This window comes from Grammomys surdaster, unplaced genomic scaffold (genome assembly GCF_004785775.1).
Source record: "Grammomys surdaster isolate TR1022 unplaced genomic scaffold, NIH_TR_1.0 169, whole genome shotgun sequence".
In the NCBI taxonomy this organism is placed as follows: Eukaryota; Metazoa; Chordata; class Mammalia; order Rodentia; family Muridae; genus Grammomys; species Grammomys surdaster.
Window position 1 is genome coordinate 14,113,230 of NW_021604617.1, and position 17,212 is coordinate 14,130,441.

General features: G+C 35.9%; 2 protein-coding genes across 2 annotated transcripts in view; both read left to right on the forward strand.

Moving 5' to 3' along the window:
• The window catches only part of LOC114620655 (cysteine-rich secretory protein 1-like), a 17,692-nt gene extending 11,179 nt beyond the window's left edge, over positions 1-6,513 (forward strand). The window contains exons 6-7 of the mRNA XM_028766789.1: positions 2,362-2,450; positions 6,386-6,513. Of these exons, the coding sequence (XP_028622622.1) occupies positions 2,362-2,450; positions 6,386-6,513 (217 nt within the window). The remainder of the gene's footprint in view (positions 1-2,361; positions 2,451-6,385) is intronic.
• Positions 6,514-14,726: 8,213 nt separating this feature from the next.
• On the forward strand, positions 14,727-16,326 carry Pgk2 (phosphoglycerate kinase 2). Its single transcript, XM_028766796.1, has one exon. The coding sequence runs from the start codon at positions 14,795-14,797 to the stop codon at positions 16,046-16,048; it is 1,254 nt and encodes a 417-aa protein (XP_028622629.1). The 5' UTR covers positions 14,727-14,794; the 3' UTR covers positions 16,049-16,326.
• Positions 16,327-17,212: the final 886 nt, after the last annotated feature.

Genomic DNA, 17,212 nt, shown 5'->3' on the forward strand with positions numbered 1-17,212 from the left:
TCTCTCTCTCTCTCTCTCTCTCTCTCTCTCTCTCTCTCTCTCTCTCTCACACACACACACACACACACACACACACATGTTCCATACAAGTATGGACATATCATAGCACACATCTATACATATCTGTACATATAACACACACACACACACAATACCACTGAGTTCATTTAATGTTGATCTTATATTTAAGTTTTTGGGGTTGACCACTTTGTACTGAATAGGCTATCAGGAGTCTCCACCCTGTAAACTCCATTTCTCAACATCCATGATTATCCTTAGCTCTTTATCCAAAGCAATACAGTCTTATGGTTGCCTATCAGGACTTGAAGATGAGACCCTGTTGCTGAAAACATCACACACTTCAGACACAAGAGGTGGAGGAAGTGAACTGGAACTTACTTGGATGGCTGCTTCCGGTAGACTAGCTCTCATAGTACTAGAAGGTGCTATGTAAGCTGTCAAGGGAGAAAATAATCAACAAAATTATCTTCCTGTAAAGTCATAACAATGACCAGCCCAGTTGCTATTTTTCCAAAGCTTTATTTTTAGGGATCAGTTTATGCATGTGCACATACCCACAAAGACCAGAAGAGGGCGTTGAATCCCTTGGACCTGGAGTTAAAAGTGGTTATGACCTACTTTACATGGGTGTTGGGAATAAAACTAATATTCTCTGCAAGAACAGCAATTTTTCTTAACCACTGTACCATCTTTCCAACCATATACCTATAAGAATTTATTAAATCAGACTTCAAAGGCTTTTTGAGAAGTCTTCAGTATATTTTAAATAGTTGAGAAAGATAAAAATCTTGACTCTTTGCTTCTCAGAATTTCCGAGAAACCCATTCATTTAGATTTATTTCAAAATGAAAAAAATTACTAATGAAACAGAAACCAACTGTCTGAATTCTTTAAAAATTCCAACGAATAGAACAAATACTATTCATAACCTGCCAACTATTTTCTTTTAAAAAAGATTGCAATTACATATGCATGTCTCTCTGTCTGTGTGTGGGTTTGTACACATTGATGTGGATGCCTGTGGAGGACAGAGGCATCAGATTGCCTGGAACTGGCATCACAGAAAGTTAACCCACCTGAAATGGGTACTGAAAATCAAACTCCAAGTATTGCCCAAAGAAATAGGCACTCTTAACTGCTGAGACATCTCTCCAGCTTTCTTCTTTTCTTTTTAATCTTTTAATATAAGAAACCTATACAACATGAAGGTCAGAGTTTTTCTAAATCAATTTCTTTTTAAAAAAGATTCAATTCTATGCTGTATGTAACATAGATGGTGTAGCATCTCAGTTTAACAGAAAGATCACGAAAGAATTTGCAATCATGTTTCTGTTGTTAAGTATAATACAAAGAAAAAAAAAGGTACTGGAACCCATCTGACTGTCTGGTCAAATATAAGCATCTTGAACCTAGGAGAGGCAGATATTTAATAAAGAGAAGCAAGTGACAGAGGTTGTGCAACATTTTGTCTTTTTTACTTTTAGATTACTTATAGGAGTGGTTCTGCTACAAGCCCTTGTATTGCACACCTACTCACCACCACCACCACCTTTGCCACCACCTTTGGTGCAATGAAGAATCTGACTTCTCTGTATTTTCCTATGACAATCAGTGAAGTAATATTTCTACTTAGGCACACCCTAGCCACAGAGTACTCATAAATTCAGATGATTTTTATAAACCCTCTTACTTTAATACCCTTATTTTTGATAAGCATAAAGTCTCATTCTTTCCTGTTATATTTAGACACTGCCAAACCTTCATAAGCATAGGGTCTTTTACAACTATACACTTCAGTTCTTGAAACTCAACTTGTTTTATATTACAGGACTTACAGCTTTTTTCTGTGCCTGCCTAACTTATAAAAAGTAGCTTTTACATATAACAAGCATCCTGTATTGCACTGTTTTATGAATTTTCCAGGTTCTTCAAGTAATGAAGAGAGTGTTTTAACATTAAAATACCTCTAGACCTTTAGACTTTTATGAGTATTTTCAGTTTCTCATGTTCTGAGACAATGGTTGAGGAAAAAGTGTGCATGGACTAATTATCTCCTTACTATACATTTATATCACAATACTTTTAGGAAATGTTAGGTTTTTGTTATGGTATAACTGAAGTTTTTAATTACAATCCAAATATATATATATATATATATATATATATATATATATATATATGAATTATCCATATAGAACTGTATCTCTAAATATCTATCTATCTATCTATCTATCTATCTATCTATCTATCTATCTATCTATAATTTGATGATGTATGCAAGCATTAGTGTGTAAACAGAAAGTTTAAAATCATCTGATGATTTTGCATATTTAATTTCAGTGGGAATTATGTAGGAAGACTATATACACCTTACACAGAAGGAGAACCTTGTGCCAGTTGTCCTAATGACTGTGAAGATGGGCTGTGCAGTAAGTTCATTAACATACTAATATAATAACATAAAATGACAATCTGCTTTAAGATTTAATAGTATGACCTTACTTGCAAAAGACAAAAATGTACTTAAAATCATTTAAATAATTTTCAAATAGTTCATTTATTCCCTTTACATCCCAATCACAGCCTTCCTCCTCCCTCATACAGTTCCTCCACAACCCCTCCCCTTCACCTCTGAAAAGGGGGAAGGTGACCTCCTGGGTACCAGCCCACTGTGGCACCTTACATCACTAAATCACACCAGGACTGGACACATCATCTCCCACTGAGGTAGTGGGAGTTTAATTAGGGAAACAGGATCAACAAGCAGACAACAGAGTAAGGAGACCCTTTCCAGTTGTTTTGGAACCCTACAAAAACCAAGTTGCATATCTGCTACATATGTTAACATCATTTTTTGAACTACAGATTTTCTTTTGTTTAAGATGTGTGTACTTTTGACATTGAAAAGGTAATATTTCTTGTAGTTTAAAAAAACATTTAAAATCAGTGAATACTTATAACTATACTGGAATTGTTGCTGATGGCGTCTACCAAAATATTTCTTTTTGTTTGTTTGTTTGTTTTGTTTTGTTTTTTCAAGACAGAGTTTCTCTGTACAGCTCTGGCTGTCCTGGAACTCACTCGGTAGACCAGGCTGGCCTCGAACTCAGAAATCCGCCTGCCTCTCCCTCCCAAGTGTTGGGATTACAGGGTTGCGCCACCATCGCACGGCTCTACAAAAGTATTTCTGAGGATGCAATTTAATAAAATTTAAAGTGAAGTATCTTATCCTCAAGGTTAATAAGATCTTAAGGTTAGGATTTTTAAAAGAGGAAGTAATACAAATTTAAGAAGTTTAAATAATATAACTTGAGTCAGCCCAGAGAAAGAAGACAGATACTAATTCTTTGCACACCAAGGAGTTTAGCACAATAAATTTTTAGTCTACTCCAGAGCATTAAAGGAATTTTTTTATTAAATTACATATTTATTTACTTGTAAATGTATTTGTGTCTTTCTAAGTGTCATGGCAAACACATGTGTGTCATAGCTTCTTCCGTGTGTGATTATGTGTTGAAGTTAGAGGACAGTTTATATGGACTCACTCTCCTTCCATGATATGAGTGTGGGAGACTGAGTGCAAATAGCCAGGTATAATGGCAAGTACTTAACCCTGAGCTATCTCCCTGGCCCAGCGTGTGATTTGAATCCAGCCATTTAATCAAACATTACTTACATGTTTTTGTTTAAACAACATTTCTGTGTAGTTTTAGAGTCTAAATAAAATCAATGCGTATTATTGGTTCGTTAAAAACTACAGTACTTCATCAATGAAATGCAGTAAAATGAATGTCATAGTATTCCATTTTTAGTATTATTCTGTACATACATGCAAAGAATAAATGTAATTTCACCATTTTGGTGGAGAAGGAAGGAGAGTCATAGTTCAAACCTGGGTTGGAATGTGGATCAAACTCCAGGTCAGCCTAGGTTACATAAATAAAACAGAAACAGCAATAAAGTGTTTATAAAAATAGAATATAGTACCAAAATTAATATGGTACATTCTGGTGGCAACTTGCTGGGAGTTTTGTGCATTCCTGAGTGAATTTGTGAATTCTTCACGATTGATTTGTATAGATAATATTATCTATATACTAATGATATCAATATTATAAACTAAAGAAGAAAGAGCCAAACATTCATAACTTTGCTTTGTGTTTCTAAAGCAGGTCATCCTATTAATAACAGCCAATTGAACTACTTTAAACAGGAATAGAAAAGGAAAAAATCCTTATTTTTTGTTTTATCAGTTTATAAATTTACTTATCTGTGTACTCATCTGGCTTAGGCTGTTGTTAGTTTTGTAATAGGGTCTCACTACATATCCAAAGCTCACCTAGAACACAGTACTCCTAGTCTTCCTTCCTATACCTATCTCCCAAGTGTTGTGGAAATTGTGTTTCATAAAGACTTCTTAGAAAAAGCATAATGAAAGAGCCAGCTACGAGGTATAGATTCAGAATCATACAGTCATCTTTACATTATTTTTGCAAAGGTTATGAAAACTGATTACACACAGAGAAAGGAAGTAGAATTATAATACATCCTTGCTAACTGTACTTGTTCAATGCTGATGAATATATTATCTATGTGGGGATGGAAAGAGGATTTAGCGTGTGCCTGTAGTAGTGCTTCTTGGGTGATGAAATTAGCAGTTACCTGATTGTATGAGCTTGATTCTAGTATGGGTAAAACAATGAGACATTGTCTCCAAAAAAACAAAGGACCAGATGATAAACAAGACCTTATTTTTTATTCTTTGGTAATTGGGAGTTTCCAATTCTCTGGGAGTGTATAAGCTGAATACAGATTTGTGAGCTCTAGATATATATCAAAGATATGACAAAGATTATAGGGTAATGAATAAGTTACCCTATAATCTAAGAATAAGTGTCTAATACTCAGAACAGCCGTTTCTGCTACATTCCTTTTCAAGTCTGTATTCAGAAGATTACCTCTTCTGATATGAAAGAGAGAATCCAAGTCTAAAACAGTCATGGAGAACAGAACATTCTAGAATGAAGTTAATGTGTATAGCTTGTAATTTTAAGGGCCAGCCTCAGTGGTTTCACCCCTCCTCCAACCCCCACGCCCCACCCCATGGCTACCCCTATGTGCGCTGTCTTGCACTGGATCCTGAGGCTAGGTTTCTAAGCTAACCAAACCAGTTTAACCTGAAATGTTTGAAGCTACTGCTTGCATTTCTGAGGCTGTTCACTCACTGTGGCTGGCCTGGAGAACACCAGCTACCACTCATTCAGCTCCCTTTAGCCCCGTGAAATGAAAACACTAAAGATTTATATTAATACCAGCCAGAATTATAACAGTAAATCTCCATGCAAAGAATCCACAACTCAGTTAATAAAAATACAAGCAGCACTCCTAATTTGGGCAAATATACCCTACACTACCCTCTTGCCCAGCTATTAAATCCCTAGCTAATTGTGGCTTTTCCAGGCCACGTGGGCCTGCACCATCTTCTGTCTCTTCTTCATTCATCATCTTCTCTCTCTGTCATCTAGCTAGTCTTCTCTTCTTCCTCCTTCTCTCCCGTCTTTAAAACTTTCAGCTCTGCTTTTTCTTCCACTCCCCAATCACAGGGTCTAGCCTTTATTTGACCAATTAATATCTTATCTGACATCACCTGAGACATAATCATCTACTCCTCCTCAGGACACCCCTCTTGAGAGAGCAGATAATACAAACAGCAATCCACAAGAAATTTCCAGTATTTTCATAGAAAGAGGTCACTAGGCATACTTGATATAAAACATTTTAATGAACTTGTTATGCTGAGAATATAATGTTTAAATATTAACCATATGAAACTTTAAAAGTACTTGAAAAATAACCACAGTTTTAGTGATTTTTTAATGCTTATTTTTTATTTCATATTATGAATATTTGGTTCTATTTATGTGCATGTATTTATGTGTACCACATTTGTGCTTGTTTACCCTGGAGACCAGAAACTGGCATTGGAACTGAAGTTGCAGTTGGTCATAAGGCCCCATGTAGATGGTGAAAACCAAAACCAAGTTCTCCATAAGAATATTAAAGGCTCCTATTCAATAAGCCATCTATACAACGGCGAGATAGTGCAGTTCTACAAAAACAAAACAAAACAAAACAAAAACAAAACAAAACAGAAACAAAAACAAAAACAAAATACAAAAAGAACCACTCGATTTAATTTTCTTAACCTTTTGTGAGTAAAGAAATCAATTTCACAAAACTACAGTTTAAAAGATATCCACTCATTTGTTCAATCCCCTTGTTCCATTCCATATAAGTTTATTTTGTTACTGTTAAGAGAGGAAAATAACAATGAAGTAATGGATATTTTTGTTCTTTATTTCAGCCAATAGTTGTGGAGAACAAGATGTATATTCTAACTGTAAAAATCTGAAGAAGATGCTAACCTGTGATGATCAAATTCTTAAAGAAGGTTGCAAAGCTACCTGCCTCTGTGAAGGCAAAATTCATTAAATTTCCAGTATGTACAATCAGGACCATGTAGAGAAAGACTATATCCTCTAAATATGGTTATCACATCCCACCAAAAGCGTATAGGTTTAGTACATTGAAATAATTCCAAATGGTAACAATTCTGTTTCTTCTTCTATTTCTTTCTATTTTCAGAAATTGTTTACTCCTAAATATTTTAAAATAACAAAATTGATAATACCTTTAAACCTTGACATATGAAATCTGTGACATATTTATGGTGTCAAATCTAGCCCATGATTACACATTATGTGTATGACTAAAGTAACTAAAATTCTGGCTTGAAAATACGAATCATGTTCCCAGAGGACATGTAAGGGAACAGACAGCATATAGTTCTTCTGTAATGGTCAGTCATCTTTTCTAGCTCTACCTAGTTAACTATCTTTGGAGAAGCATTCACAACAATTGTCTTTTATTTTTTTCTCACCATTCATTATTCTTAACATACATATTAATCAGTGGTTTAAATTCTAAACTACTATTTACATTTTAGTTGTTGGGTCTTTTAAGAATGATATTAAAATGTACCTTATTGACCAGAATTTGCTTGTTCACGGGGCATTGACCTTGGTCGCTTTAGGAAAAAATGAAATAAATTTTAATCTTAGCATATTAATCATCCCTAGTATTTGTTTTTACTGGTTATTTGGGCTTTGTTTATTCAATATGATATTTTCATATATATGATATCTTTTACTTAATTTTTATTTATATAATAGTTCTCAGTCTTCAGAAGAGTTTATTCTAATTAATATATATCTCAATTAATAATCAATAGTGGATCCAGTTTTGCAAGTACTCCTCACTTTACCCTACTATGCTATATCCAACGTATAGACCTATCCCAGGTCACACATTCTCTATACAGTCTGGTGAGTCCTGAGGAGCTTGGTTCACTCATAAAATCTTAACATTTAGACTCAGTTATCGTAGTTGCACATCTTGTGCCCTGGGCTCACTCCGAAGCACCCTAAAATATAACGCCAGACATAAAGCCAATGAAAGTAATCTACATTCCCTGGTCTCATTATGAAAACACAATATGTGGAGTCAAAGTACCATTACTTTATCCCCCCAGATTCACTAGTCTTACAGAAATATTTCCGAAAGAGAATTTACACAAGCTACAATATCTCAAAAAAAAAAAAAAGATACAGAAGGAAATTTGAGAATTTTAAAGAAGACATGAACAAACATCTCAAAACCAAACAAACAAATAAGCAAGCAAAACCAGGAATATAGTGTCAAATGAAATGATGAAGATAATTCAGGATTTAAAAACTCTATTCAGTAAGAGAAAGAAACTTTATTTGAATTTATAATGGGATTAAGAAAATAACAAAAGCTCAGGGGTTGGGGGAGGGAAGATTAGGCAGGTGATGAAATGTCACGACATAGTGAAAAAACCCTGAAGAATTAGGCCCCTCAAGAATTAGGTAAAGAATATGAAAAATTAAACACACACACACATCTAAGAAAGAAACATGAAAAAAAATCTGAGTTAATAACTTTAGTAATCTGTCACCTTTTTGTTCTTACATGAAAATAATTATTAAAGATTGCTGTCTGCTGTACCAGGAAACTGCAAGTGCTGTCTGTGCCCAGGTACCTGTGAAGAACAGGCTGCATAAAACCTATAAGGAAATGTGCTTTTGCTTTGCTTTCAGATTCTGTTTTAAGGAAGTGAGGGTTGGAAATATTGGGATTATTTAAAAATTTCTTAAATTTTATTAACAATTGGTCAAAGCCTTTATGATGTCATTTTAATAAATAAAAGACAGGGTTCAGGCTCTTTGGTCAGAAAGCAGAAGAAGGAGAGGATGATGAGGGTCCTCAGGTAAAGAGAGAACATTTGAAGTGAAAACTTGCATCCATTACTGACTCTGAGTCGTTATTGAGTAAGTGCCATTCCCATTTCCTCCTGTCTCAGGACCCTCCTCACCCTGAAGCTGGACTTTTGCATGGAAAACAAAAACAAAAACAAAAACATAAACAAAGAATGCCTGTGTTGATAGCCTCTTTCTTCCACTTTTGCTTGAGCCTGATGTCTATGCTGCTGCCCATATCCAGGGCAGGTGTTGAGGTTGGACTCTTCTCTAAATTATTTCATATTCTTTAAAACTGCTTTTTGTCATGTACCTTGTGCTTGGTGACACCTTTGGACAAGCATCCTTGGTTAACACTACACATAGGGCACAGACTTTAATAACTTTTTTCCTAAAAGTAAGAACAAGGATCACCTTATTAGGTCACCAAAGTGCATTAGGGATGTGTGAGTTCATGGATAAAACCCTAACAGGAGAGCTAAGTCCAGGAATCTATCAGAGTTGACCCAGGAGAAGTGGAAGTACCCGCACCTAGATAGCTACAAAGATAAAACCCAGTGCTACAAGTGCGGTTGGCTCTTACCCTATACGTGCATCAAGTGGCTCAGATGCAGAAAATTACTGACTCTACTATGGGCTACAGCTCAGTCCCCAGTTTTAACATAATTGTCTTTGATTATTGACATATTTGTCCTTGAAGATTCAATTCTAAACTTAGACTACTCAACATGACTCAAGGTTGAGGGCAGGTTCAACCCTATGACAACACCAATGCCCATAAAGTATAGAATGATGGTGGATGTGTATGCAGGACTAGGATTAGTTCTAAAAGCAGTAAATACAAGAGAAGCTTTACAACCAAGATATCCCATGCTGTGGAAAGTAACTTATAGATGTCTAGGATAAAAGAAAATGACAGTTTCCTCCCATGTCAAAACACAGGTAGTATGCAGCCTGTGTTTTGATTTTCCATTCCATTTAGATTTTTTTTATTGATTATTTTATTCATTTACATTTCAAATGTTATCCTCCTTCCTGGTTCCCCCTCTGCAAACTCCTTATCCCACCCCTCCCCGTGCTTCTATGAGGGTGCTTCTGTACCCACCCATATGCTCCTGCATTGCCACCCTAGCATTCTCCTATGCTGGGGCATCAAGCCTTCACAGAACCAAGAGTCTCCTGTCTTATTGATGCCAGATGAGGCTGTCCTCTGCTGCATATGCAGCTGGAGTCATGAGTCCCTCCAAGTGTATTCTTTGGTTGGTGGTTTATTCCCTGGGAATTATTGAAGGGGGTCTGGCTGGTTAATATTGTTGTTATTCCTATGGGGTTGGAAAATCCTTCAGCTCTGTTAGTCCTTCCCCTAACTCCTCCATTAGGGTCCCCTAGTTCAGTCCAATGGTTGACTACAAGCATCTGCATCTGTATCAGTAAGGTTCTGGCAGAGTCTCTTAGGGGACATCCATATCAGGCTCCTGTCAGCAAGCACTTCTTGGCGTCAGCAATAGTGACTTTTTGTGGCTGTGTCTGGGATGGATCTCCTGGTGGGGTAGTCTCTGGATGGCCTTTCCTTCATTCTCTGCTCTACTTTTTTTCCTTGTATTTCCTTTAGACAGGGAAATCCTGGGTTAGAATTTTTGAGAAGGATAGGTGGCCTTATCCCTCAACCAGAGGTTGTACCTAAAACTCCATATGGTCTCTACAGGTTCTCTTACCCCTTTGTAGGGTATTTCAGCTAATATCATCCCTGTTGGTTCTGGGGAGCCTCTAGCTTTCCTGTGGTATGGGACTTTCTGTTGGCTACTACCCTTGTTCCTCATCCCTCATTGCTATACATCTCTGTTCAATTTCCTGACCCTCTGTACATCTCCCTTGTCTCTTCCTTCACCTGATCCTGCCCCGCCTTTCCCTCTCCTCCTCCTTTTTTCCTCACAAGTCCCTTCTACCCTCTACCTCCCATGATTATTTTGTTCCCCCTTCTAAGTACAACCGAAGCATCCACACTTTGGTCTTTCTTTTTCTTAAGCTTCATATGGTCTGTATGTTTTATTGTGGGTATTCTAAGCTTTCTGCTAATATCCATTTATCAGTTTACCTTGTATTCCCACAGCATCAAGGTAGGTGGTCAGATCATTAGAGGAAGCAAATGAAACATGCCAAAAAAAAAATCATGTACTATGTAAACACCAAATCTTGTAATTATAGTCATTGAAGACAGAGAAAAATCCCAGGTCAATGGCATCGCCTATAATTTCAACATGATCACAGAAAAATTCTCCAAATTAAGGACAGACATATTCATACAGACACAGGAAGCACACCGAGCTCTAAGTAGACAAGACTAGAAGAGAGACACTCACTAAATAATATATTTAAAGCACTAGATGTGTAGATCATAGAGAGAATCCTGAAAAATAATAAACACAAGTGAAATATAAAAGACAATCCATCAGACTGATGAGTCATTTCTCAATAAAAACCATTAAATCCAGAGGAGCCTGGAGCATTGTATTTCATATTCTAAAAGAGCATGAGTGCCAGCCTAGACTCCTATTCTCATATCTCAAACATATTCAAACATATCTCAATAGCTAAAAGAGAAATAAAATATTTTCATGATAAAGCGAAAAGAATTCATGCCGACCAAATTAGACCTAGAGAGTGTGCTTGAAACAGTACTTCAGGCTGAGCAAAATAGGAATGGAGTAGAGGTAATAAAAAGACAATAAATGAAATTATAACTACTGAAAAACAAACTACAACTGAGAACACAAACAATAGCAACAACAAACAATAGCAAGAATACCAACAACAAAACCCAAGGAAAAAGAAAAAACAAAAACACCAAGGCAAAACAAAAAAAAATGGCCACTATTCTCCCCCCAAGAACATTTTTCTGTTTTGTGTTTTCCAAGTACTTCTGGGCATGTGTCCTGTACTAGACTGTAGTTGATGTACCTAGTAACATTCCATTGGAGAAAATTGTTTTCTCTGTGATCTTTGTCTTAGTTTTGAGGAACAGGGAGAGAAAGAATATGAGGTTGAGTGGATAGGGAATCAAGGAGAACTGGAAGTAGCTTAGGGAGGAGAACAATAATAAAATAAAAAGAGTATATATTTAAAACAAATAAGGGGGCAGGAGAGATTTCTCAATAGTTAGGAGTACTAGCTTCTCTTCCAGAGGACCTGGGATTAATTAATTCTCAGCAACCAAATGGCACCTCACAACTGTTTGTAACACCAGATCAATGGGATCTGAAACTCTTACACACACACACGTACACACACACACACATGCACACACACACACACACACACACACACACACACACACACCTGTCAAAGAAAAGAAAAAAGAAAGAATGAAAAAAGAAAAGAAAAACAAAAAGAAAAAAAGAAAAGAAAAAAGTAAAAAAGATGAAAAATCCAAGGGACAGGTATCAACACACATCTTTGAAAAATAAAAAAAAAATAAACTGAATATCTATGGTCTCTATCCCACAGTTAAAAGCACAGACTACTTGAATGGATTAAGAAACAAAATGTTGTCTAGAAAATCTTATCTTTCCTTTAAAGAGAGGAACTACTTTAAGGTAAAAGTATTTAAAAAAAAAAAGATAGTATTTTAAGGACCAGGAGGCAATCAGGTGCCTCTGTAGTACTGGACAAAACAGACTTCAAAATAAAACAAATCAGACTAAAGAAGGACACTTCACCTTAAATAAGGGATTAAGTAAAATAGCTTGTACTCCTAAAAATATATGGACCAAATTCTGAGGCATCAAGTTTCATCAAAAGCATATTACTATCTTTTAAATCATTTTGTTTCTTCCTTCTTTTCTCTTCTCCAGTCGCTCCCATGTGCTCTCCACTTGTTCACTTGCAATCAATCAATCAACCAATCAAATGCCTTCAGAACAAGCTCTTTGTTCATATAGATTATTATACACTTAAGCCCTAGGAAAGTGCATACTCAATGTATGTTTATACCACTCTGGTGAAGACCTAAAACCCCTGCTTTTCTGTCACTTGAGTCAGTGTCTTAAAAGCATTGTCTACTAGAAAAATATCAAGTCCCCTATTTTATTTATGTTTTAAAATAAGACTCTTATTAAAGTATCAACAGTGACCATTGGTTCATCATAACATTAATAAAAAAAGTTATATACAACCATTAAAAAGTGTACTAATAGAAATAAACTACACAAATGAACACCAACACAATAATAATAGATGATATAAATACTCTATTTTCTCCTACAAGAAAAAATCATGTAGAAAAAAATAGACAGTAACATTAGAACTAAATAGCATCATATATGCTAGTGGACCTAACAAATTTGTACAGAATATTTTTTGAAAAACAAAATCATGCGCGTTTTACTTAGTTTATTTATAATGAGCCGCATCTTGGGACACAAAGCAAATCTAAACAGTTTCAGATAAACTGGCATAACTTTGTGCATTCTGTCTAAACATATGCGTTACAAGTTTAAAATCCACCACAAACAAAGTTCTGATAATTATATAAATTCATAAATATTAAGTAACACACTATTGAATGATGAAAAAATTTAAAAAAAGAAGTCAGAAAAAATGGTAGAACTATTTTCTAGTTCAAAATGCAAATAAAGCAAAACACGCACACACAAAAATTCTTAGGTAGATTAAAAACAGTCCTAAGGGGAAATTCATAGTTCTATGTACCTCTAAATATTGCATAGAGTAAAAACAAATTAATTCCTGATACAACTAAAAAATTCGGAAAAGAAAGAACAAGCCGAAACCAAGTTCAGTAGACAGCAAGAAATAAGAAAATCAGAGCATAAAATATTGAAATAAAAATTACAAAAAATCAATGAATCTAGTAGCTAAATTTTTTTAAGAAATAAAAAGTTGAGTTTTTTAAATTAAAAAAAAATAACATGAAAAAGCAACTGGTTCACTTAACCAGAAAAAAAGAAAAGTTGATTCACAATAACAGAATCAGAGATTTTCTAAAAGACATTACCATAATCACTGAAGAAACACTAATGAGTAGTGTAAAGTATTCCTTTAAAAATGTATATTTTACTATGCTAGAATATCTAGATTCAACCAAATATCAAAGTTAAATAATGTGGAAACAATAATACACAGCTGTAAGACTAGGAAACAGGTGACATGGTAATAAGAAGTCTATGACAAAACAAACAAACAAACAAAAACATAAAGAAAAGAAAGAAAGAGAAGCTACCAAATTTCTCTTACACAGCTCATATTACTCTAGTTCAGAAGCCACGTATAGAAACTACAGAAGGTGAAGGAGGAGGAGAAAAAGGAGATCGTCCTATAGATCCCATGCCATCGCAATCAAAATCTACAAGACATCATAGAAACAGAACAACGAACCTCCAAAAATTCACATGGTGACTCCAAAGGTCCTATACAGCCCAAGCAATCCTGAACAAAACAGCAGAACTAGAGAGACACTGTACCAGTTTCACTATTCAGCAAACCTTATAGAGTTTTAGAAAATGTTTTCTCATTCATTTTCATTTCCTGTAGAAGACTTCAACTCAAGGATCACATATTTTAAACTTTATTTCTAAACTATACCAGGAGTAAGCAAGACAAAGAAGAAATGAGAGGCACAATGACATACCTTCTGAATCTGAAAGAACCATGAGGTTCTCTTTGGTAGGTTCCCCGGCTATTCTCTCATAGAAGTCAGAAAGCTTTCTCTCACTGAAGTCTAAAAATAAATAAATAGATAGATGATAAATAGATAGATAGATAGATAGATAGATATGAACAAAATAAAAAATAAACTAAGGCAACAAAAATATATGATTCCCACACAAAACTTGAGTATATCACAGTCTAATAGCCTCTAATAGTCCATGACCTCAGCAGAAATATTTATCAAGGATAAAAGACACGTATTATGCTGCCTTGGACTACAAACAAAACAAAAACAGTACTTTCTTTTCAAATATTCATCATTTGTACTTCAGAGGACTTTACACAGTATAATTAGAGATTGGATGTCCGTAAGGAGTATGTAATTGTATCTTATGGTTGACTATGCTTTTTATTTTCTAATCGATTTGAAAGAGGATATGGAAACAGAAACCAGGAGAAAAACAACCTGGCCTTCTGATACTTCTTAGTGAAGACTTTCTAATTTCCCAACTCTAGCCCCAAACTCTCTGTTTACTGTTTAGTATTCTAGGCTGGCAGTTTGAGTCTGTACCTGGTGAAACCTTCCAAATCAAGATAGACAGGACGGAGGACCAATCACAGAGCTGGAATTCCTTTCAAAATCTACCAATGCCTATTGTGCAGGAGACTGAACTCACAAAGAAAAGGCGGGGCCAAGACTTAAAGCGTTAAAAATCTCCACCAAGCCAACTTCCCAGCAGCAGTAAGAGGTTGTTCTGTGTACCATCAAGATGGCTCTCTCTAGGAAGTTGACTCTGGACAAAGTGGATCTTAAGGATAAAAGAGTCATCATGAGAGTAGACTTCAACGTTCCCATGAAGAATAATCAAATTACAAACAACCAGAGAATCAAGGCTGCCATCCCAAGCATCAAGCACTGTCTGGAAAATGGAGCCAAGTCCGTAGTTCTCATGAGTCACCTCGGCCGGCCTGATGGTGTCCCCATGCCAGAGAAATATTCATTAGAGCCTGTTGCTGCTGAGCTCAAGTCCCTGCTAAACAAGGACATTATATTCTTGAAGGACTGTGTAGGCTCTGAAATAGAGAAAGCCTGTGCCAACCCAAGTAATGGGTCTGTCATCCTGCTTGAGAACCTGCGGTTTCATGTGGAGGAAGAAGGTAAGGGTAAAGATTCTTCTGGACAAAAGATTAGCGCTGATCCTGCTAAAGTAGAAGCCTTCCAAGCATCACTGTCCAAACTCGGCGATGTCTACATCAACGATGCTTTTGGCACTGCACATCGGGCTCACAGTTCCATGGTGGGAGTAAATTTGCCTCAGAAGGCATCTGGGTTCCTCATGAAGAAGGAACTAGACTACTTTTCCAAGGTCTTAGAAAACCCAGAGAGGCCCTTCCTGGCTATCCTTGGTGGAGCCAAAGTGTCAGACAAGATCCAACTCATCAAAAATATGTTAGACAAAGTCAATTTCATGATTATTGGTGGTGGGATGGCTTACACATTCCTGAAAGAACTCAAGAACATGCAGATTGGTGCTTCCTTGTTTGATGAAGAGGGAGCCAAGATTGTCAAAGAGATCATGGACAAAGCAGAAAAGAATGGCGTAAAGATAACCTTTCCTGTTGACTTTGTTACTGGTGACAAGTTTGATGAGAATTGTAAAGTAGGACAAGCCACTATAGAATCTGGTATACCATCTGGCTGGATGGGGTTGGACTGTGGCCCTGAGAGCATTAAAAACAATGCTCAAATTGTGGCTCAAGCGAAGCTGATTGTTTGGAATGGACCTATGGGGGTATTTGAATGGGAAGCCTTTGCTAAGGGAACCAAAGCCCTCATGGATGAAGTTGTAAAGGCCACCTCCAAGGGCTGTGTCACCATTATAGGAGGTGGAGATACTGCTACTTGTTGTACCAAATGGAACACTGAAGACAAGGTCAGTCATGTGAGCACCGGAGGCGGAGCAAGTCTTGAGCTTCTGGAAGGTAAAACCCTTCCAGGGGTAGAGGCCCTCAGCAACATGTAATTGTCATTACGCACTTGCTTCCTGTTTCCTGCACGCAACGCCAGAACCAACTCAATGGTTTTACATCTCAACCTAAACCTACATCGAAACGTTGATTAATGTCTACTCTGTATCAAGACCCAGGTAAAGAGCTAGCAGTGAGCCATCAGTACCACATCAGAACACCTTAATTCTGTCACGCATTTGTTATTCTCTTCAAGACTTCATCAGGATTCCCCACAGTCTTTCCTAGGGAGGAAACATTCTCATGTCAACTATTAAAGAAGTAAGCTGAGTAAGTTGAATGTGTTGTCTTCAACTTCATTTCTCTCTGACTGTGGGAGACAACACACAGTCTGTTATTGGAGAAGGATGGGATAAAAGCTGTCAGAGTATTAAATGGCAAAATGACCCAAATTAACAGAACATCATTATGTAAATATAACTCAGTTATAATTAGATTGCTGCTAACATTTTTTTCTAAATGAGAAAAAAAGTACTTAGTAAACACAACAATTTTCTTTTCAAAAAGGAAAAAAAAATCACTGATATTTCTACTAACGTGCAAACTAAAATCAGAATTAGGGTATGAATAAATTTATGAAATAAAAATGTCAGTATTTCAGTATTGAGAAAATAAATCTGTAAAAGCTCATTTCAAATGTAAGAAAGCATGTAAAAACCAGAAATACTTATTGGTTAGGTTTTTTTTTTTAAATTATTAAATTCAAAAATCCAGCTGCAAAGAATAGGACATTTTCTTCATTTTTAATTGTACACACATGATAGAGTCCTTGGGGACAGAACTGGAAAGACATGAACTTTACCTTAAATACTGTGCTTCAATTCATTTATCAGTTTACCTTGTATTCTCCTAGCAACAGGATAGTTAGTCAGATCACTAGAGAAAGTCAAAGCACCTTGATTGAGTGAGCCATCTCTACTTTATGAATTTGCAAGCTCATGTTTCCCATCTTTAATAGAATGTTAATCAATTGGATATGTGAAAACTTAGTCTTTATAACTTTATGCTTATCTTTACTATATCCCTTTTATATAAATAGAATTATCAGATCTATTATCATAAAATTAGCAAATATGTTTAAAATGTCAGTGCCTTATGGCCTTAACACTGCTACTACTACAAAAAAAGAAAAGAACAGAAAAAAAAGAAAGAAAAGAAAG

Bases quoted from the DNA above. Each gene is read 5' to 3' on its own strand.
- Pgk2 (XM_028766796.1), top strand. From the start codon at position 14,795: ATGGCTCTCTCTAGGAAGTTGACTCTGGACAAAGTGGATCTTAAGGAT.